This window comes from Lepidochelys kempii, chromosome 11 (assembly GCF_965140265.1).
Source record: "Lepidochelys kempii isolate rLepKem1 chromosome 11, rLepKem1.hap2, whole genome shotgun sequence".
Taxonomy (NCBI): Eukaryota; Metazoa; Chordata; order Testudines; family Cheloniidae; genus Lepidochelys; species Lepidochelys kempii.
Window position 1 is genome coordinate 58,655,713 of NC_133266.1, and position 23,517 is coordinate 58,679,229.

General features: G+C 40.0%; 2 protein-coding genes across 11 annotated transcripts in view; one reads left to right on the forward strand and one right to left on the reverse strand.

The window, feature by feature from the left end:
* The window catches only part of SPATS2L (spermatogenesis associated serine rich 2 like), a 146,548-nt gene extending 144,631 nt beyond the window's left edge, over window positions 1-1,917 (forward strand). For all 4 annotated transcript variants that reach the window (XM_073306331.1, XM_073306330.1, XM_073306332.1 and 1 more), the window contains one exon: window positions 962-1,917. In XM_073306331.1, the coding sequence (XP_073162432.1) occupies window positions 962-1,360 (399 nt within the window). In that variant the 3' untranslated portion in view covers window positions 1,361-1,917. The remainder of the gene's footprint in view (window positions 1-961) is intronic.
* KCTD18 (potassium channel tetramerization domain containing 18) lies at window positions 251-19,934 on the reverse strand. 7 transcript variants are annotated; one of them, XM_073306335.1, is made up of 8 exons: window positions 19,513-19,651; window positions 18,633-18,690; window positions 17,723-17,925; window positions 15,400-15,611; window positions 13,476-13,669; window positions 11,657-11,751; window positions 11,244-11,352; window positions 251-7,762 (listed from the first exon to the last, which is right to left on the reverse strand). In XM_073306335.1, exons 3-8 carry the CDS (start codon window positions 17,877-17,879, stop codon window positions 7,207-7,209), a joined length of 1,323 nt encoding a protein of 440 aa, XP_073162436.1. In that variant the 5' UTR covers window positions 17,880-17,925; window positions 18,633-18,690; window positions 19,513-19,651; the 3' UTR covers window positions 251-7,206. The 7 variants fall into 7 exon arrangements, with proteins under 7 accessions (XP_073162436.1, XP_073162437.1, XP_073162438.1 ...); XM_073306336.1 differs by lacking the exon at window positions 19,513-19,651 and adding an exon at window positions 19,345-19,499; XM_073306337.1 differs by lacking the exons at window positions 18,633-18,690; window positions 19,513-19,651 and adding an exon at window positions 19,843-19,934.
* Window positions 19,935-23,517: the final 3,583 nt, after the last annotated feature.

Genomic DNA, 23,517 nt, shown 5'->3' on the forward strand with positions numbered 1-23,517 from the left:
TAGTGATCAGCTTATGCCTTCAGGACCTGGTAGATCTTGAAATTTGAAATCTGCCTGATTTCAAGAGAATTATATTATTTCACAAGTTCAGTAGTTCTGCTAACTATATTGTGGCATATTTATATCTGTTTCATTTACAGGAGCACCCTGCAATATCCTTGTCCTGTAGTGCTTACTTAGGTAAAGCTCCTGAGGAAGTCAGTCTGAGTTTTGCCTGACCAGGGATTACAGAATGAGACAGACCCATAAAGAGAAAATAAGGAGCATTTTATAAGTTCCATGTGTACATAGAATCTGCTGCCATAGCAGTCATACAACTCCATGGAAAACCACCACTTTCCACAACCGATAAAAACTCGCTCTCTGTAGGTGGTAAACAAAATGGGCGTCTCCCCCATCCCTCTGGATTCTTAACTCTTTTCTTTCCAAATGGATTTCCGCTGTTTCTTTCTGCAGCTCTTACTGTACTATTTACACAACGCTTTACTAACCAGAAAAATAGCAGTTGTGTTCTTGGGGGGCCGAGTCAGAGTGAACCTGGGTTCAGACCCTCAAAGGTATCTAGGTGCCTCACTCCCACTGATTCCAATAGGAGGAATAAGGCACCTAAATACCTTTGAGGGTCAGGGCCCACGTGTTTTTACTGCTACTTAGCTTTGCTGCTGGTGTTTCTGTGGAGCTGTCTAATACATCATCGCCTTTTGACCAGCACACGCATTTGCAGACTGCTCAGGTGCCAACTCTGTAGTGATGGTCTTGTAGATGTAGCAGTTTTTAACAGAGCTCTAGCAATGATCAAGCTTATATGTTCTGTTACGTGCAGGGTTAAACAAATGCACTGGATGCATAAGGAATTTGATTCTGCATATACTTATTAATATTCACTGTGTTATATTTGTTTTTAACAAAATCTTTTAAAGGGGCATGCAACCTAACAATCATTCATTTTCTTTCTTGGTAGAATGTGCCGTCTAGCCAGAGACGAAGATTTAACTCACAGTATCACGGCATCCGGCTCAATGGATCGGTCAAGTCACAAGGTGCCAGTAACGAAACAGATCAAAATAATATAAAGAGCAGTTCCAGATATGAACACAGAAGACAACAGCATAATAGTTTCAGACCTAAAAACAAAGGAGCTATGAAAAATCAAGACCAGTCCACAGCTACAAGGACCACAGAGAATCTCACACATACAGAAAAAACTCAAAGAAAGCATCGTACACCAGACAGCACCGAGCCCAGACCATTCCGCAGCAGCGTTGCTGGGGTATCTCAGTGCAATTTATGTCCTGCAAGAATAGAGGTCTCTGCTGATGCCACTGTTCTTTCAGTGCCAGCTGTGACTTTGGTGGCTTAAATTCTCACCACGAAGAGAGACAGAGCAGATTTATTTTTTTCCATTTCAGTATCTCACTCAAGATGCTAGTTGAAATGCTGACAAAAAGCTAGTCTGTCAGAAAACAGAATCAGTTTAAATCAGTTGCTGCTTAAAAACCTGTTGGTATTTTTATTAATTCCAAATAATCAATAATAGTTCACCTCATACTTTCAAGGCTTTGCTCAATGTGCCCAAGGTTATTTTTGTCATGACAATGCAGCATTTTAGCCAGGCAGTATTTGCTTCTTAGAAAAATCAAATCTAGGTTGAAAAAAATAAATTGAAGATTAAATGCATAGTAGCAAGATGCCCGCTATAGATATGCGGTTGTACCAGTCCACTCTGTTGTTTGTAGAGCTGCTAATGTTAGAAAAAATAATAGGAAGTTCATACATCATGGTCTGCAATGAAAACAGATGCTCTTATAGAATTTTTCTGTACAAGTCTATACAGCGCTCTTTCTCTCCATATATATATCTATATTATATACTCTCACAATATTGCTCTATACAAATTAAAAAACATAATACATTTGATTTCTGTCTGTTATTCCATAGTGAAAGATCTGTAAGATCAAGTATAAATTGTATTTAATACATAACATAGTATTTTTCATTGGTAAACTACTCAGTCTGGAAAAATGCTCATTTCTTAAGTTTGGAATGTATATAGTCACGGTTATCCAGGTGCACAGTCCAAATCGCCACCTTTATCAGTCACTTTTCTATGAATAATCAGAATTATTTTTTTGCGTATGAAAAGTTGCAGTTGAATCCAAACTGTTCCCACAGGAGAGCTATGACTCTTACAACTCTGTTATGGCAATGTGCAGCAGAAAGTGGAGAGGGATATTTGAGTGGCTATCACATCCATCTGAATTTTCTATTTAAAAAAAATCCTAGATAGTTTTAATGTTCTGATTCTGAATTTCAAAAAGCTTGTTTCTTCCAAAAAAATTAAAAGCCACTCCCTAAAATCTCTAATGTTTGCTGCTTTGCAGTACCAAATCACATGAGCTTCTCATTTGTTTATACTCACCTTTGCGGCAACAACCACCCTCAACATGCACTTTAGGCCCAATCTTGCAGTTCTTATTCAAGTAAAAGTCCCACCAAGATCAGTTCTCTTTTATCAGTTGATTTTTAGGGCTTTATTCCTTGCTTGTTGAAATTTATCTTAGACATTTGGGACCTGACCTCACGGATGTCAACTGGAGTCTTTCAACTAACTTCAGTGGATTCTGGATCAGGCCCTTACTTTCTGTTGTGGACTAGATTCCAATACCCTGAGTCACACTGAATAGCACCTTGAGCCACAGGTAGCTCTACTGACTTCAAAGACCACGTCTACACTATTTAGATAAATAGATAAATCGATCCCCAATCTCTCTTCCGTCAACCCCGGAACTCCACCATGGCAAGAGGAGGAAGCGGAGTCGACGGGGGAGCAGCGGCCATCGATCCCGCGCCGCGAAGTAAGTGATTCTAAGTCGATCTAAGATATATCATAAATTGAAGAGAGAAGGGAAAAAAAAAAAAACAACTGTGAAATTTTCCTTTCACTGGGAAACATCATTCCCTCTCTTCCCAGCCATGGCTGAAGTGCAGCCACATCTCACTAATCAGTTAGGTGCTTAAACAGAAATCATTTAAAGCTAGTTTCCTCTCTTCTCTGGCAAAATGTTGGAAAGTGAGACCACTGCAGTGATTACAAAGATAAGAGACAAGACATTAAATACCTATTGTATGCAATCTCTGCATCCCAGTCTCTCCCAGGAGGAAGACTTCTCAGTGCAGAGAAGGAACTAAAACCTAGCTGTGTATAGCCCAATCAGCTATGCCATCTGGCTGCTCAATTTATCCATTAGTAGTTGTCTGTTTTCTTGCAGGGGGTTACAGCAATTGTGGGTATTAAGGAAGGATTTGAAATGGAACAGAGTATTGGCCTTTCATGAATAAGGGAGAGGGTGGAAGAATGCACGTATATATTTGTGGGAGAAGCAGACAAATGGCCAGGCATAGCTGATGTCATTAGCAGAGCAGAAGAGATGACATAAAAAACAAGACTGAACTATCATAATGCTGGGTTCAGAAAACAGGCAGTTTCCCTTCAAGTAACATCATATTTGTTTATAAAAATGACTATTTGCACTGCATGTTGTGGAAGAACTTTCTAAGCTATTTTAACAGTTAGATGAGCCCAATACCAGTTACTAACTCTGTAATATTTCTGTGGCTCTTAGCTGAATAACTTTTTAGCACTATCAATACTCTCTTCCTAGACATTCAAAATGAACATGTGCCTATCATATGAAATAACATTGATTTGTTTCAATTAAGTACAAATGAATTCTCCATATTCTGAAGCAGTTTATTGCATTACAGCTGTATGACTCACACGTACTGTTGGTGGTAACGGGCTTCTGTCTCACAGCCCCATGCTCAGTCACATGTGAATGATTTTCGAGGCATGAACATGGAATGGTACTCTTCTGCATACTTAACACTTGCACTGCCAAACACTGAGTTGTTTGAAAACACAAAATTCTGCTTATACAGAGGGCTGAAAGAGTGACAATGTTAACAAGAAAATGAACAGCAGTGTTTAATCCATCAAACTAAATAGGCAATACATTTCATACATGAGATCATGGCCATTGGACGCTAGTAGTCAGCACAATGGATTGCGACGCTGAAGTTACTTTCTGAATTCAAGTATCGGGGGTAGCCATGTTAGTCTGTAGCCACAAAAATAACAAGGATTCCGGTAGCACCTTAAAGACTAAACAGATTTATTTGGGGATAAGCTTTCGTGGGTAAAAAACCACTTCTTAAGATCCATGGAGAAGCATCTCTGAATTCAGTTTCTTTTATAGATTTAACTTGGTACATTTTTCAAAGTACCCTGGTTATTAAGCACAATTTGATAGAACACGTAAAATCCCAAATGAAGAACCAAGTCTCATGTTTAATACAACTTCCTCAAATCTTTCATGTTACCTGTATCTGCGTAAGAGTTTGAATGCAGATGTAGAATGCCATACAGGACTTCCTTTGCTGAAATAGACAATTGTGATTTAATGTAACAAATTTTCAAGAGATTAGGCCCCATGCTGCATTTTTGGAGGGGGAACCAGGGGAATGTAAAAAATCTGCACAAAAACCTTTAACTTGCAAAGATTCAACCCAATGTTCCCTCCTCTGCAAAACACCTACTGTGTGACCCATGCCATGAAACTACTCACTGACCTGGGAAGTTTCTTTTGGTTTCAGGTTACCTGCGTGCTCACTGGCAGGAGCTAAGTGCCATTGCTGCTCCTCACTAAAAATCTCTTTTGATAGTTATAGGTTGGAGCTATTTAATACATAAGACATTTGAAAGTTAACAATTCTATCCAAGCACAAAATTATACACACATTGGTTATGTGAAAGAGTGCAATATCTAGCTTTACAGATTTAAAAAATGGATCAGAATAGATATTTGTCTCCAACTAAAGGAAAGCATGTTTGTGCCCACTCCATTAATGACGGGCTTGATCCAACTTCCAGTTATGTCAACAGGGAATTTGATCAATCCCTTTATAAAGAAATCCTGTTTTACTTCCTCACCACCCGCAGTCTGCTCGACTGTTTCATCTACCAGTTGAATCATGTCAAAAAATTAAATTGTAAACTCTGATGCGGGGCCTGCTTTTAATACAAGTACATACAATGTCTAGCACAATGGAGGTCCTGACCAGTGCCTCTAAAGGCTATTGTAATTTTTATTTATTTATTTAATTCTCCTCCATCACCCTCAGGTTGAGTTTCTGCCATTTATTTCAGTCTTGTGCTGGACTGTTCTGGCTTCTGAGTGACATGTTATGGATTTGGCACTAATACTTATTTAATAATAATAATATTGCAAAAAATTACTTTACTACCAAGGAAGATTACCTAGAGTAAATAGGGAACTGATGCCATCACAGAAAATTGCACAAGATTTTTTCTGAAAAGTGTGTGTGTGTGTGTGTGTGTAAAATAATTCCAGACTATTGCTGATCTTTAGTGCATGTTTTTAAATCTTTTTAAATCATCAAACATTGAAGAGCAGGTGGGAAGGAAATATTAAGTCTTAGGAAACTCATTTTAGAAAGATAAAAAGTCCATTACAAACAGCGCCATTATAAAACAATGAAGTAATGAGTAAACAAAATTGAATATGTATGAAAAAATTGATTTTTCATTCAAACTCTCTTCTAAAAACATTTCAGACTCTAGGGCCAATGGACACAAAGGACTACACAATGTTAGCATTTTTCCATAATGTTTGTTCTTTTCTACATAATCAACCTTTCATTTAAAAAAAAATCCAAGTTTCTATCTTGGCCATTAAAGATGCAAACTGGCCTTCAAAATGTAAGTTGATGGCCAGAAAACTGCAGTTTTGCCGACTTTCATGATATTTGGTGTTTTTCTTAGCACCTCCGCTACAGGAGGCACGTTATTACATGAGAATCTCACTTTTTAAAAAAAAATTAATAAAAGCTAAGTTCTAGCCCTCATGGTTGCAGAGTAAAGCTTGAAAAGTCTCATGATTTAAGTCCACCATGTGATTTTTGCACACTTGGGGTTGGCAATGTTAAAACTCTTTTTAGTCAAGCAAGACCAGCAAAGATATGCACTATATAAATCTCATATAAAGCAACATTGGTCTAAACACCCAAGAAGAATCCAGGCACTTCTTCAAGACATTGGCACAAATTCTGCTTTGCTACACAAGTGTAGATCTGCAGTACTCACTGATTTCACTGGTGTTACTACAAATGTACACTAGTGCAACTGAAAGCAGTATTCAGCCCATAATTTTGTTGTTTACCCATTTTTCAAACTCTACTGTTTTGTTGTCTGGGCTTGAAAGAGGCTGAACTTACCCTGCTCGTATGTTGGAGTCCTGCATATATGAAGGGAGTGAGGGGAGAACAAAGCAATCACAGCTGTGTGTCTGGCATAAGAGCCTTACTACAATTGTAGGACAGGACGGACCGTAACGGTGCAATGCCAGGCTGTTTCCAATTTCTAAGGAATACGATGTAAGCCTAGCTCGCCCATTCAATTCTCCACTGGAGAACACTCCCCCTTGGGAATGTAATACATGTATGTCTCAATTCTATTTCCCCTTACATTTCCTAGTCCCTCCTCTGTGGCAGGTGGGAGGATGGCTCCTTTCATTGCTGTTAAACTGCTCTTCCTATATTCTCCCCAAAAAGCACTTTGAAGCCAGCAACCCTGCTCCTTACTCTTGGTAATTCAGATATCTTTGCAATGTCCAGTATTTCACATACATGGAGAGTAGACGACTGAGTCGGGATCTAAGACTGGATCTCCCACATTATTAATTAACGTGACCTATTTTTTCCAATTTGAAAATATAAATTTAGGAACCTAACCTTGGTCTCAAATTTTTTAAAAACTTGACCTTTATCAATAACGGAATCAGCTAGGTTTGGTTTGCTTGTATATGTGTATATTCTATTTTTAAAAGACAGTAACATCATGGCAGCTTGATTTAAGTAAATATCTGAGAGATGGTCAACATGTATTGCAAAAATGTTTTTCAAAATCCACACACCCTGCCTCCATCCCAAAAAAAATTAAAAGTGAGAAAACTCATAACTTACTACAAATTTCAAAACCTTTTGCCCATGTACATTTTACTATTTTTCTCCACAATTTCTTACCAGCTCTAGTAATAAATTATAATCCACGACGTACGTTTGTCCCTTGACACCAGGGTCAGAAACTTTTCGTTTAGCAGATTATGCCAGGAAATCTCTGCTAAAGAGTTAAACATTATCATCCAGTTTGTCATTCTCCAAATTATTCTTGATCTTACTATTCACTGTTGATATATCGGATTCTTTCTCTCTTAGCGATGTAGAAGTAGTAGGAATTTCAACAGCAGGAACTTCCTGTTCATCTGTTTTACTCAGTGAGGAAGATGACTGAGATGGTGACACAATACACAATGGAGTCCGCTTCAGTTTTACAACACGAGTGGTCATGGGTTTCTTAGACGTTGAGATGTTGAATGTAGTTTGATATGCTGCCCCATTTTCAGGACCTTCAGTTCCATAAGATGCCTGAGAACTTGTAGGCAATGATGTGCATACTGCAAGTTCAGTTTTTGGCACTACTTTGCGCTGTACCGAACTATCACTGCTGGGTCGTTTAAGAGTTACCACAGAATGTGAAGACGTGTTACAGGCAGCTACCTTTAATGAAGCAGAGTTCTTGACTTTGATGTGGGTACTTGTTGAGGGACCAGAAAATCTAATTGGTTTAGGACCAGCTTTAAAGTTTGGACCATCTTCCTCTTCTTCAGTAAAGTCTATTAATCGTCTGTAAAACAAAGAACTGTCTCGTAAACGAGCAATCTAGGTATTTTAGTTATTCTATGCATCACACATAATTAAGCTGTAAGTATGAAATGGCTTGTCTCAAACATTCATCCACAAATCTGATATTTTGTTCATTCCAAGGTCAGTTGTAGTTACTCATTTATGCTACTCAAAGTTCTTAGCAGTCATCATTTCCTATCAGTCATAGCCCCACATATTTTAACCTGGCATGAAAGGTTTTTAAGACAGTACTATAAGAATATTTTAAAAGGAGATGACATACAGAAAGTGTTACATTAAAATGCATGAGAGAGTAGCGAAGGAGAGTGGGGGAAGTTGAAAATACTCAGATAAATTAGGGTATGGCCAAAGGTCTCCTGTGATACCCAGTAAGAAGACCCCAATATATTAAAAAATGCAAGACCTCAGGTACACAGGAGCACTGACAAGATTATCAAATTAAAGCATGTAAAACAGCTATACGAAAAGCAAAGATCCCAAATGAAAAGAAGATTCCACTAAAGACTTTCAAGAGAACAAATGAAGGGTAAGTGAAGGAAAGACAATAGGATCTCACCAAAAAAAGGGCACTTTTATGTTCTTGGCAGAAGTAGCTAGCATTTCTACAATGTTTAACAAACACTTTCTCTCAGTCTGTGTGGCAATGGAAAATGAACAGATGCCAGGAAGATTTAAATTCATCAGGGATATAATAAAAATAAAACTGGTGGAAATCCAGGTCACACTGAAACAGCAGATCAAGAAATTAGAACATGTAAGGGTTGACAAAACAAGGGCTATATTGAATCCAAGCCAAAAGTAGGTCAAAGAGAGAATTAGCAAATGTACATATAAACCTCTCGGGGCGGAGGGTTAAAAAGAGGAGCACAGAGATTGCAGTGAAGCCTATATAATTTTGTCAATACTTTTAAAAGGTATTAAGGCAAAAGCCAGGAAACTATTAATCTGTAATGCTGACTGCCACAGTGAAAAAGATACGGAAATTGTTACTCATTGATAACAGGAGAAAGCCTAGAAAACTGAGTATGAAACAAACTATAAGTATTTGCCATAGGGAGAACTTTGGGCAGTTGACAAAGGAAAGCTGTAGATATAATTGACCTGAAGTTCAGGAAAGATTTCTGTAGTGATCACCCAGAGACACTCAACTAGAAAGCCAGTACTATAAATAGAATGTGAAGTTTGTGAACTACCTGAGTAGTGAAAGAACAGATTTAGATATATGATGAAACAATGGATGATCTTGTGAGTACTTAATGCTTTGGAATAAAAGCAATTGTGGAGTGCCCCATGGATTCACACTGGAAGAATTAACAGTATCAGAGGTAGTTATTCACTAATTTTGTAAAACTGAGAAGTCAATATGAAGGATAAAGGCAATACTATTCAGATTGATTTGCAAACCCAGTGTAAGGTAAAGAGACAAAGTACAGTTTTAAAGACAGACACACGAGAGGGGAATGTATCCTCAATGTCCATATAATACATACCAGAACAAAAGGAGGAAGGGGGAGGAAATGAAAACTAACGACCTAAAATCTTCAACCCTCATTTCTTATCAGCAGTAATTAAGAGGAAATATTCCCATAGGAATAACTAGGATTATCTAATGTAAACTAAAATAAATTATACAGTGCTTCATCAGAATAATGGGCTAGATCAAGGGTTTTAACTGGGTGTCTGAATCAAGTGCTTTCCTTGCACCAAAATCCCACTGAGCAGGAATCTCACATTTGTGCTTCTGCGTATTGACTGCACCTGTGAAGATGCATCAGAGCACACTGAAATAGACTACAATTATACCATTCTACTGAGCTTCAAACTGCTCTACTTCTGCATCATGAGAGAGGGATGGAGGGAAGTGAAGGAGACAGTGAAGATACAAATACAAGGTAAGAGAATTTGGAAGTGTACAGGAGGGAATGGAGGCTTCTTGGCAATCTAATGGGAAAACAGATAACTCAACTGTGACAAAGAGACCCCTTGGAAAGGATACTCTGTTTTTTATGAACAACTCTCACCTCAGACCTGACAAACTCATTATGCCAAATATCTTGCCTGATGTTTACCCATAAAGAGTAACATGTAAGGTATCTACAGAAAGCGTCTAACTTTTCAAGATTCATAATCATTGTGAGATGTATCTATGGGTAATATTTAAGAAACAATGTATCGATTCTGAAAGTATGGTTTATAGACTTGGAAAATGGTAAAGATTAGTCATCGGGATGTCTCAGCAATTTGGGCAAGAGGGAGTTACCCCACCCTGTCTGGCTGGTAATGCAATGCAAAATTCAATTGTTTAACCTTGTGCAATACTAAGACTTTGAATGGGAAACCAGCAAAGGCAATGAAAAACAGTCAAAACCATTTGAAGGGGAAAAAAAGAAACTTTACAAGACAGGGTTTACCCTATCTATGGATAGAAAACAAGTTTATTTTGAATATAACAGGGGAAGGGGAAGGACCTCCATTCACTGAGGGAAACCCCTTGTGGTGGGGGTAGGGTGTGGGGGGGGGGGCAGGGAGTGTTTTCATGAATATTTGCATCCTGGTTTGTCTGAAATCAGCCAGCTCTGCAAAAGACCAAACTTTTGGGAGAAAATCTACTTTATTACATAGGAAAGGTAACCATTGATAAGTGTACACCCAAGTTTGCGTTTTATGTTTTGTTAGTGTTGTAACCACTTGTTTCTACCACTCTCTCTCATTTCTAGTTAAGTCTTTATTCAGTAAACCTAATTTTGTTTTGTTAAAAGTACTCACAAGTGCTGTGTCGTTTATAGGTTTGGTGGTCTAAAGTAAACTGGCAAAACTGGGGTACACTGGTCCATTTTAAAGTGTGTGTTTGTGGGGTAGGAGAAGGACTGTAGAATGAGAAAGATCTTCCCACAGGCCAAAATTAAGTTAAATTTCTTCTATTGAGGTCAGATTTGCAGTTCTCTTCCCCCTGATAAAAACCAGATTTTATAGAAATGAAGAAGGTGTAATGAAGAGACAGTGAAGAATGAAAGACAGAAACTTGAAGTTCATAATTATTTCAAAAGCTTACTTAAACGGGATCTAAAATTTTTAAGAAAGAGACTGAGGGCTTGTCTTCACTACCAGGGTAAGTCGACAAAAGTTCCGCTACTCCAGCTACGTGAATATGCTACTCCAGCAACGTAGATTAGGCTGACTTACCCCGGGGTCTTCACTGCGCTGCCTCGACGGGAGAAACTCTCTGGTCAACTTACCTTACTCTTCTCGGAAAGCTGGAGTACTGGGGTCAACCAGAGAGCGCTCTGCCATTGACTTAGTGGGTCTACACTAGAGTCACTAAATCGACCCCTGCTGCATCGATTGCAGCAGCGTTGATCTCCCCGTAGTGAAGACAAGCCTGAAGTTGTTTTCTCTTATAAAAGCAACAGTGCATTCTACGGTGCATCTCAAGTAATCAGAGTTTGAATCAGTGAATATACCTTTTACGAACTGGAGACATATGATGGAGACTTCCTCTCAAAGGGCGTTCTTCAAGAGTCCAACATTCTATCAACTGGGGCATTCTCCAATAGCTGAAACCTGAAGTTCCTAAGACAAGATACTTAACAACATCTGAGGGAACATACTCAACACATGTGTATATATGTAAATGCTAAGAATTATTATTATATTCAAAACCTCTGCTTTAGAATTATGACTGACAGGTATCTGTGCTTCAATACTATGTGTCTTTTAGGCATTCCACCATAGTGCCTTATGTTGGCCAGTCTATCGCACCTTTGAGATAGTAGCTCATGGGATGTGAAGCTCAGTACTCCTCGAAATTCATCTCCATTCAACATTCCCACAGAGATATAACTACTAAAATGGAAGAAAAGAATTAATACTGTACCTTTCCCTTCCCAGACATCAAAAGCATCCATCATCTTTTTCAGTTCACTCACTGAATAATAACTCCAGATGTATTGAACATTACTTCCAGCCTCTCTAGAAATATTTTAAAAGTAAAAATTAGGTAGTTAATCTAGTTAATACTTTATAGATGACATATGTTGTACAAAACCCTCAAAACAATATTTCACTCCCTTCCTTTACCCAGAAAGAATCAAGGATTTCTTAGCAGGCTTTTTGCAAAGCAGATATGAAAATGTTATACTTTAACATCCTTTTCATTTCTATAAAACTCAGTACTCCTCTGATCCACCTGTCTTCTGCAAAAAATACCCACTGATGAAAATGGGCATCAGTAATGCATGCTGCTGAACTGATGCTGAACATGGTTTTCATGCAATGGCTGACGTGGACAAATGGTTTATCAGTTTCAGAAACTTGAGCTGAACAAAATTTGTCCGTGCTTATACTGGTAGCTGAAAAGTGTCCAACTCCAGCTTAACTGCACCTGCTGCTGACATGAATTGTCAGCAACTGGTATTTATTGTATAGACATGCCTAATGACTTCTGACTCCAACGATTTCTGAAGGTAATTGATTGACTGTTAGGACTACTTTCCCCAGCTTTTTTTTCCCAGTATTTTTTTACAATATGATCAGGTTTTGTTCCCACATTTACTACTTTGTTGGTTTTTTTGCCTTCATCTCATCCTGTGGCTGTTTCACAAAAGAAAAGTTACAGAATTCATGACTTAGGCCTGATCCTGCAACTCTCAATGACATGAGTAATTACTATTTAGAGTGACAACATGCTGGGGAACAGACAGTTAAATCCATACATGCCCAAGTACTTAGGAAAAGTTAAACTTATTCTAACAAAAAGTTTAGGAAAACCTGTATTTTACAAGAATTAAATGATCTGTATTAAATTTTACCTTCAGCTTTTTCTACAGTATATTTAAATTTATGCTTTACTTATATATGACAAACCTAAAACTTTTATTTTAAGCAAAAAAATCAAAAGATGTGTAGTGTTACAAAACAAACGCCCTTTGGGTGTACCCTGACGTACAAGGTTAAAAGCAGAGTGCTTCCAGCCACCCAAAAAAAATGTAGATGTATTAGTAACTGGCATTCTTCTTCTTCTTAAAATGCACTACGGTTGTGGTATTGAAGCACATGATTATAGAATCGTAGAACTGGAAGGAACTTCAAGAGGTCTTCTACTCCAGTCCCTTGATCTAATACTTAGTTCTGCCTTGAGTGCGATCTTGATATGTGATTGTCTAACCTGCTCTTAAAAACCTCCAGTGACAGAGATTCCACAATGGATTCTATGTCCTTTGATAAGTCTGGGCATAAATTAGGCAGTTTCCTTTTGCCTTCATTTCTTCATTCCCCTGTTGTCTATCTCTTCCTCCTGTCTTGTTAGATAAGATTTTAAAATGTGACTCCATTAATAACTAACAAATGTTGCATTTGTTTTCTGATCTAAGTATTAATATATACAATTTTTCTTCACTATTTAATGCAAGTATCTGCCTAAATGAAAACGTAATTTTAAAAGGGAAAGATGTTTTTTAAAACAGTTCTTAAAACAAATTGAGGATTTATAGTAACTGTAAACTGGCCACCTTTTGTGGGCTCTCTCTAATTATTGTACTCCCTGCTTAATTTTAGATCTTTACTTTACTAATTTCCAGTAGCAACAACAATGTATTAACTAGATGCTTTCTAAACAGAAAAGAAATTAGGATCCAGCCCTGAGGAACTGACAGTCTCATTTCAGTATGCTCTCTGATGTCCAACAATCATCTTACCTTTTGTACATATTTTTATTATTTATTCTTCCTCCCAGTTCCTTGTCAAGTACGTCAGTCCCATCAGCTTTTGTGGCAAACACACCTATAATCCTACTCTCACAGCTTGCTCCAGATGTGTTGAGGTAGTGCAGAACCCAAACAGTAGGCTTGGTGCAGGCTAAACCATAAGAATCACAGAAGTCTATCAAAGCCTGGGGAAAAAAATATAAAATGTAGGACTTCATGTTGTTATACTAAGAATTTTTTTTAAATGACTACATTTTGTCACATTTAAGTTTATTTGGCTTTAATAATGAACTCTACTAAGTAAATCAATGGTGCAGCTTCATCTAGAAGAGTGTATGCAGTACTAGTCTTCCTACCTCAGAGAATATTGGAAATTGGAGGAAATTCAGAGAACAGCAACAAGAAGATTAGAGGCATGGAAGCAAAATTGAAAAGACTGTAATTGTTTATTTTAGATAGGAGCTGAATAAAAGGAGATATGATAAAAGTATATAAAATAATGGTCTAGAGAAAACAGATCGGGAGCTTCTGTTCATAGTGTCTAGAGATTCTCACATTTAAATGTGATAGGTAACTTGAGCTAATTAGCAATCAAGCATCGTAAAAAATATCCTCTAGACAAACCCTAAAACAGTGACAGGTTTCAGAGTAGCAGCCGTGTTAGTCTCTATCCGCAAAAAGAAAAGGAGGACTTGTGGCACCTTAGAGACTAACCAATTTATTTGAGCATAAGCTTTCGTGAACAGTGAGTGCTGCACTGTGTTCCTTCTGTGCCTCAGTGGAATAAACAAAATTCTAACTGCCCTCAGTTTCCATAGATTCTAAGGCCAGAAGGGACCTCTGTGATCATCTAGTCTGACTTTATGTATAACACAGGCCATAGAACTTCCCCCAAAATATTTCCTAGAACATCTTTTCGAAAAACATCCAATCCTGATTTAAAAATTGTCCATGATGGAGAATCCACCATGACCCTTGGTAAACTGTTCCAATACCTTATTGCTCTCACCATTAAAAATATATGTCTTCTTTCCAGGCTGAATTTGTCTAGGTTCATCTTTTAGCCAGTGGATCATGTTATATCTTCCTCTGCTAGATTGAAGAGCCCATTACTAAATATTTATTACCCATATAGGTACTTATAGATTGTAATCAAGTCATCCCTTAACCATCTCTTGTTAAGCTAAATAGATTGAGCTCCTTGAGTCTATCGTTATTAAACATATTTCTAATCCTTTGATTATTCTTGTGGCTTTTCTCTGAACCCTCTCCAATTTATCAACATCCTTCTTGAACTGTGGGCAGCAGAACTGGACAGTGTTCCAGCAGCACATACCAGTGCCAAATACAGAGTTAAAATAACCTCTTTACTCCTGAGATGTCCCTGTTTATGCATCGCTGAACTGCATTATCTAAATAGAATTTAGCAGAGTGGCACTGCAATGGTTATGTGGGATGATAGAAGAAAATTAAAATACACAGTTTGTCTTTCAGATCTCAGGAAAAGTTTTCAAGACTGACACAAGAAACATCTTGTAAAGTGATCAAATTAAATATGAAGTCACTGAAACACAAACATGGAACCTCACAATGCCAATTTTACAAAGTCACTTTTCAGAGAAGACCTGCATTTGAAACTGAAGGTCAAATTTAGAGTACTGCTTTACAGAAAGTGTTGACAATTAACTTACAAAAATACAAACCCATGAAAATAGAGGGTGCAGAATGAAGAGAAATGCTGGTGTATCCTTCATTACCATGACTCTAATAGCAACTCTAATAAGTACCAAGTGATTTCTTCCTCTAAAACTCTGAGTTGATTGATGACATATACAGGTTATTCAAATATTATTTGGTACCAACTGAACAATATGAATTATGGAATACTTTTAGAAACATAAGAAAATGCCAAGACCTTTTTAAGTTCTATATTTGACCTTAAAGAATATGTCTCAATTTCATTGGCTAAGTGGTCAGACAGACTGTAAGGATAAGGGATGCCAAAGTAATCTGCCTCTTCCTGCAATGCAATTCGTGTTTGTTCATCTTTAGGAATCCGAACTTCTCCATGAAGATAATCTAAAAGATACTCAAAGAGGTTTCCATCTCGATCAATAAGGCAAGCCCCTGAAAATAAAATAAAATATTTTAAAATACTGTTTGTAATTTAAGGCAGAATTTTTGTCATATTTACCAAATTATCAAGTGGTGTATATATGAGACTTCCTTAATAGTTATTTAAAACAGGTATCTTGCTTGGGAGTGGTATCCTTTTCCCAGCAATATGTCATCACTTCTTTTAAAACTGCTTCTTTGCTTCTCTACTATATTTCTTAATTTGAAGATGAACAAACTAAACTCCCAATCCTACAATCCTGGGGTGGAGTCCTATGATAGCTGGAGTCCTAGTGAGAAATCTGGAGTCAGTCTGTGCAGATCACTTTAAAGGAAAAGAGCCTCAACTGATTGTACCAAATATAACCTCATGAAAAATGTACTCTATTTAAATGAGAAAATCACACTAACTCTAGATGCATCCAATCTTGATCTTAGGGAGTCAATGTCAAGTTGAAATCCAGTCTGCCTCAAAAAGAGTTTGGTCATTTTGTCTGCAGTACTGCACTTGTCCCTAAGTTTCCCTTTTTGGCTTTTACAATATTCTTCTTATTTGTTTTTTCTAAGATCCACACAAGCAAAAGGAGAAACTGACTGTACAAGGCCAACAATTAAACTGATTATATACAAAGTGCTGTTTTTCTCTGTCTTTCAGCTACAGTAATCTTTCATGTAAAAACAGATAAAACATTTCAAACAGAAGTGATTTTTTAAGTTGACTATGTCCCTTCATAAAAGTGAACACACAGTAATGAGTCTAATTCTGCCTCCAATTACAGCAATGCAATCCCACTCTTTGCAGTGAGGATAGTGCACAGCTATGTCTTAATGCAGAATTTAATCCACTGCAAATAGTTTAAATCAATCTTTCATATCTAACTTCACTGCTAGTTAAAAAATGCAGTCTTCTTCACCGGCAATGACGCATTCTGGAAGTTATTTTGCACCCTTAATCAATCCCTTCGAATAATGTTTATGGTATGAAGGCTCATTCACCATATCAGAAAATCATTCGTTAGCATTTAACTTTAAAGTTTTCCATTGCCTTATTAAAATTAGTGATAACACTTAATTTACACCAACTTTTGAATATAATGTTTTCGTGAACTCTTTAATTCTCAACTTCACTTTCCTATAAAGTCCAGAGATATGTCTGCACTGCAACAAAACACTTGAGGCGGGCCCAGGTCAATTGTCTGAATCGTGGAGCTTGAGCTGCAGGGCTATAAAATTGCAGTGTAGATATGGGGTTCAGGGTGGAGCCTGAGCTCTGAGATCCTGCAATGAGGTGAAAAAGTCCCAGAGCCTGGACTTCAACCTAAGCTTGAATGACTACACTGCATTTTTATTTTGAAAAACAAGGAGGCGGCTAGTAAAACTTCAATCAATCATAAAAGATTTTGTCCCTAAAAACTAAACATAATTTTTAAAGAAAAAAAGTGTTCTCTAATTTTGTGGTGTCCCTAACTGAAGGCTAGAGGCTTGATTTTTTCAGAAGTACCTACCACCCACAAATCCCACTAAATTAATAAAAAGAAAAGGAGTACTTGTGGCACCTTAGAGACTAACCAATTTATTTGAGCATAAGCTTTCGTGAGTTACAGCTCACGGATGAAGTGAGCTGTAGCTCACGAAAGCTTATGCTCAAATAAATTGGTTAGTCTCTAAGGTGCCACAAGTACTCCTTTTCTTTTTGCGAATACAGACTAACATGGCTGCTACTCTGAAACCACTAAATTAATAGAATCTGGAGGTGTTCACCACCTTTGCAATTCAGGCCGCAGGACTGTATCCAAATATCAGCTTTATAATTTATCACTACTCCATCCTCTTACAGTGTGTCTGATTCTGGAGACTTGACTCAGATTACCTGAGAAGTATTCTTGTCCCTTTCTATGTATTACTTTTATTTATTTTTCCTATTTGTAACCAGAGCTTTCATAGGTGTATCTCAAGATTGAAAGAATATATTATGGCAGTTTCTGCCTATTAGCTACAGTAACTAATACAGTACCTCTATAACTTGAATACTGCATGACATAAAGTATTTAAACTGACAATTTAAACTGATTCTAAAGCCCACCTGAGCAGATGTTAGATATTTACAACTTAGATTTATTTACCAGACTCATCTATTTTTAGAGGAAAACGTCCACTGAACATGGATGCTAGCATTGAATCCTTAAAGCGGCATAAAGATTTGCGTCTGGCTGTGTACACACAACCTCCCACATTAAGTCGAAGAATATCTAGCACCTCTTCAGTCTTGCCGTCTTCCATTGCATTTGCAAATTTCAATATTAAGATAGTTATGTTCTATTAAATCCTGTAATAAATGTGCAGAAATAAAAATAGTTAATTCTAATACAAAGAAAGCATATTTCATACAACACATTTAAGTAAATATTTCTGTTCAACTTGGGCATCTTGATGTAACACAATAAAACAAAGCCAAAAAATACCATACATCTATCTTGAAAATTATCCTGAAAATTTACTAGTGCCCAAAAGCAAATCATCTGCCCTTATGATAATGTTAAAAAAAAAACCTGTGTATCTCACTAACTCAGAAAAAAAAAACAAAAAATACCAAACACACACACAACTACTCTCCCTAAGAAAATGCGTACATAGCATTTTGCCTGGCCACTCTATCATGTGAAAGTAGTGGTGGAAGACTATGGAATAAAAATCTTAGGTATTTTTGGAAACATTTAAAAATTGGACATTGGTGAAAAACTGCATAGTTCAAAGGACTAGTAATGGGATGTGGCGCCTTTTGCTTCTTCAAAAACCTGTTTTTAATTTGTGTTGCGGAATACAGGTCGGTGTTGTCAAAACGTGGTTTCACCTCTCTTACTGAGAGCCTGAGACTCCGGTGGGGTTCCCTGTGGATGCAAGCGTCTATTGGCATTGAGGTGACTGCAGATGAGGGCCCAGTATGATTTAGATTTTGGCATAAACATCGGAAGAGAAACTTCAATATTTGTTTTTAAAAGTATACATTTTGTATATTAATACTTCACACTCAACCCTTCTGAGGATCTTCCAGTCAGTAACAAGTAGGAACGGATTAGGCCTTGCACGATCACTTGAGGAGGTAAAAGACATATTAGAATCCTTTTAATTACGGCAGCCATTCCCAAAGCAAGATTGGCATCTGTTCCACGGGATTCCCAGGCTGCCAGTCTCCCTGGCTGGCGAGGCAGCTGCCTCCAAGAGGGGAATGTTTTAAAAAGGCCACGGCACGCCCAGCCTTTGCGATGGTATTTTATTCAGGGAGTGAGTTGCGGAGGGTCCCAAGTGCTTTTTACCCGGTCAGCGTCTGTGCTGCCGGGCTACCCCCAGGGAGCGTAGTTTTCCCTTACACGGTGCAACGCCACATCTGACAGGCCGACCACCCACCCAGCATCGCACACAGAGCCGTGAGTCCCCGGCTGCCTTCACACCCCGAACGCGGCTGGGTTAAAAGCAGCCCCAGGGAGCGGCGGGAGCCGCCGGTGAGCGGTGCCTGCCCTCGGGCGCCCCCCTCCCGCGGTCCGCCCCCACCGGGCAGTCGGGCGAAGCTCGGGGTCGCCCCTCGCCGCGCTCGGCCCAGACCGGCCGGCCTGACCCTGCACGTCCAGCGGGGCGCGGCGGCGGCGGCGCTGCCCGGCTCCCGAGGGGAGACGCCGGCCCGGCTCCCCGGGAGGAGGCGAAGCGCCTCCTGCGCTCGGGCCCGGCCGTGGCGAGGGCCGTATTTCACCTAGCGGGCGCGCCGGACCGGTGAAGCGCAGGAGCAAGGGAGCGGGCGGGCTCTCCGCTCGGGCCCTCTCAGCGTAGCCCCCGGGAGAAGCCAGGCCGCGCCCGCGCTGAGCGGCCGCAGCCAGGGGCTGGGGGGCGCGAACCGGCGGGCGTGAAGAGGAGTCAGTACCTGCTCCGCCGCCTCAGGGGCCGGGACAGTAACCGAGCGCAGGCCCGCCGCCGCCGCCGCCACAACAGGGACTGTCCATAGTCCACACAGCGCCGCCCTGCGGCCCCGCCGGCCGGGGAGCCCAGCGGCTGCGCCCCGGAGCCGGGCCGTGGGGCCAGGGAGTGAGAAGGGACCCCCCCCCCCCCCACCCTGCTCAGCAAACGGCCCCGTATCCCCCATGGGGGGCGGGGACCCGCACCGCGACTCCCCAGCAGCATCTCTGCCCCAGTTGTGCTGGGCGTGACACTGTGGCGTGACCCCCCCCCCATCCGCTACCCCTCTAATCCCTACCTGGGCAGTGAGCTGAGGGGGGCTGGTCACGTTTCTCAGCGCTGGAGTTTCAGGCTAGCTGCAGACCCCAGCGGAGCGAGGCCCCTGTAGTGACACTCTGGTTATATGCTTGAGAACATAAGAACGGCCAGAGTGAATCAGACCAATGGTCTGCCTGGCCCCCTGTCCTGTCTTCAGGCAGTGGCCAATGCCAGATGCTTCAAAGGGAAGGAGCAGAACAGGGCAATTGTAGTCTGTCCTTCCATCTGCAGACCCAGCAGATTCTGTGGTTTCTGCACTGATCAAAAAGGTGTCGCCAGACACAGAGATCTACAGCATCTGTCTCAGCTCTGGTCCCATTAGATTCCCTGCCCCCGTCCTTCCAGTGCCAAGTAGTATTTTCAGAACTACGATCCACCTACACAAAATTTGGTGGAGAGATGGATCCTCACTAGATCTGATGCCACCAGCAGGTTTATTACTATAATTTTAAATGTTGGATTTAGGTAATTCTGAAAGTTTAATACGTTCTGTACACCAAACTGATTGTTGGTGGCAAGGAGCACACAAGCCTGATTTGGAGGGTCTGGAGGGGCAGCACCAGTTGGTCAGAAAACTGAGGGATGGAATTGGTGACTTGAGTGTACACAAACCTGATTCACATGGCTTGATTTGTTTGTGTGCGTGTCGGGTGGGGGAGGAGGGGGTCTGTCTGTAAGACTTATGAATTCTAGTTAATATTATGAAGTTGTTGTCATGAAATTTCCTAATCATAGGAAACCTGTTTCTATGTGTATCCATCCTGTTGGACAGGACCTACAGCAGGTACTCACAAGGCTGAGGACAATGGGAAACACTTAACTTTAAAACTATGTTCTAATGACAACATACTTATGCTAAGTAGGGAAGCAGTTTGGCCAACTTGGTGTTAAGGAGAATGTGGGTTACAAGTGGAAAGTTACTGAAGGTCGACAAAGAGACCGATGACAAAAACAAAAGATTCTAAAAGAAATCACTAGGGGAAGACCCACAGGACATTTGGGGAAGAGTATCCATGAAAGGGAGCTACCTGCCCGCCCCCTTCATTTCTCACATCATCATTCCAAAACTTGCGGCCATCGGGGGGCCAGCCCACTGCTGGATCCCAAGGTACACACAGGTTTCAGAGTAACAGCCGTGTTAGTCTGTATTCGCAAAAAGAAAAGGAGGACTTGTGGCACCTTAGAGCTGGTACACACAGCATTAGTATAGGGCAGTAAGAGTCACATGCAACATAACAACATGAATAAAGCCCCACTTTCATCACATCTCTCCCCCCTCCAAGACCAAACTGCACTGAGACACTTTAGCCAGTGGCCTGGGGAAGTTCCTGCCCCCTCTCCGCAACAAATCATCGGCTCTAACCTTGGCTCTCCCATTCACGTGGATCACCTCCATGGTATAATCCTGAAGCTGGAGCCTCCACCTCAGGAGGTTGGCATTGGCCCCTTTCATCTGGTGTAGCCTCGTCAGGGGCGTGTGGTCGGTGTATACGGTGAAGCGTGGCCCAAGTAGATATTGCTGCAACTTTTTAAGGGCCCGTACCATGGCCAGGCGTTCCTTTTCTGTGGCTGCAGAGTTCTGCTTCCAGGGCAGCAGCTTTCTGCACATGTACACGATGGGATGTCTCTCCCCCTTTCACGGAGTCACTGGGCGATGCTCTGGAACTACTCCATACAAAGCCAGTCAGGACTCTGTGGGAGCATGCCTCCTCTCTTTCAGCATACTGTCTCCAGGGCAAACTCATCTTGACCTATATTCATCTGAACTTCTGACAACATGGCAACCCTTCAGCACAACTCCTTTCACAAAAGAACAATTTCATATCTAGTGGGGTGATTGTTTTTAATTACTTGACTGTGTATTCATGCTGGTGATGGTCAAATGCACAGATCATTGCAGCATGTATGCAACTGACCTTTGCAAAATAATAAAATGTTAAACTATCTTCTCTGTTGACATTTTATGACTTTCAAAAACATATACTATACATACAAGTCAGAATGCATCAATTCTCCCCATGTATAAATCTGTGTGGTATAAATCTGCTCCTTAAAATTATTTGAATTCTTTCATCCCAGGGACACAACTGGTAAAAAAAATACATAATATGACTTCTCTGCATAACCTCCTTCTGACCACATTGTAAATCATAGTCATCCATGTAGGTACCTCTCTAGCCTGTGTTACTATACTAATTGCTCATCCTGTTTTATGAATTATTCTCAACTTTTCACTGTTGTCAGCTACTTGGAGCGATCAACAGGACATGATATTCACACCTTCCAACAGCATCTATTCCTCAGGTACAGTATGTATATAAAGACCTGGAAATAAACAATAAGTTAAGGTTTCATTTTCTCAGAGCATTCCATCTCCTGTGGTTTCACAGAAGGAAGATACCGATGGTTTGTGCTGTCTACATTTTAAATGTGCTTTCTAAATTGGAAGAAATGGTTAAAGCTGAGATTTGCCAATATTTTGGGGAGGCCTAGCCCTTTCCTACCACATTTACTTCCTCCATGCCTAGCAAACTTTAAATATTCCTAAACTATTTCTGTCTCTCAGATGAAGGAGAATATGAATGGGAAGTGCACTGGCTGACGAATTGGAGGTCTTTTCCATACCACTTTGGAATTGTGGATGATCTTCTTAAATTATAGAAATTAAGGTATGATAAAAAGCCTGTATGTATGTGGATCCAACGTTAGCTGACAGGGTTGTGAAACACATAATGTCAACAATGTTTAAGGTCTAACCCTTTCCTAATTTTCCTGTAACTTTTTTGCATCAATATCCGTCATTTTGCAATTTAATCTTCCTTCTGTGAAACCACAGGAGATGGAATGCTCTGTCAGATACTTCTTTGTAAAATGTATGAGAAAATGTAAGTGCACTGATATGACACACAGGATCACAACACAGACTGATCTACAAGCAGAAGGACATAAATAGACAAGACAGAGGTGCTACAGTTGTTACCTAAACACAAAATCTTACACAAGGTAAAGAACCTCCACAGGCTATGGCAAAGGTGATTCCAAGTTGCAGGAACAGTGTTTTTCATAGAATCATAGAATCATAGAATAACATAGTTGGAAGGGACCTCTGGAGGCCATCTAGTCCAACCCCCTGCCCAGAGCAGGACCAATCCCAACTAAATCATTCATGCTCATACTCACAGAGTAAAACATGCTCTTCAGGCTAGATTTGTTTTCATTTCAGGTCAAGGAAAAACACCAAAGAAAGGGGCTTAACCCAAAGAGGCACTAACCGCTTCCTGCAAGGTAGTGAGCACCCTGAACTCCCACTGAACTAGTGGGTGCTCAGCACTTCTCAGAATTGGGCCCAAAGACTGAACAAATAGACATTTTCCATGACAGAGAAAACATAGTGACTGTAACATGCTGCGTCTTAAGGACAAGATGGCAGCTGCATTAGGCAGGGAGAAAAATCTACTTTTAAAAGTGTAGTATTCAGAAAACAGCCTTTAATTTCCATTGCTACGTGTAGATAGAATAGTTAGACATAATAGGCAAGATTCTGCCACCCCTACTCACACAGAGTAATACCTCACTCTACTAACACTGATTTCAATGGGGCTTGCTTGTGGGGTATTGGACTAGTCAACATAAGGGTGGCAGAATCTGGCCCAAC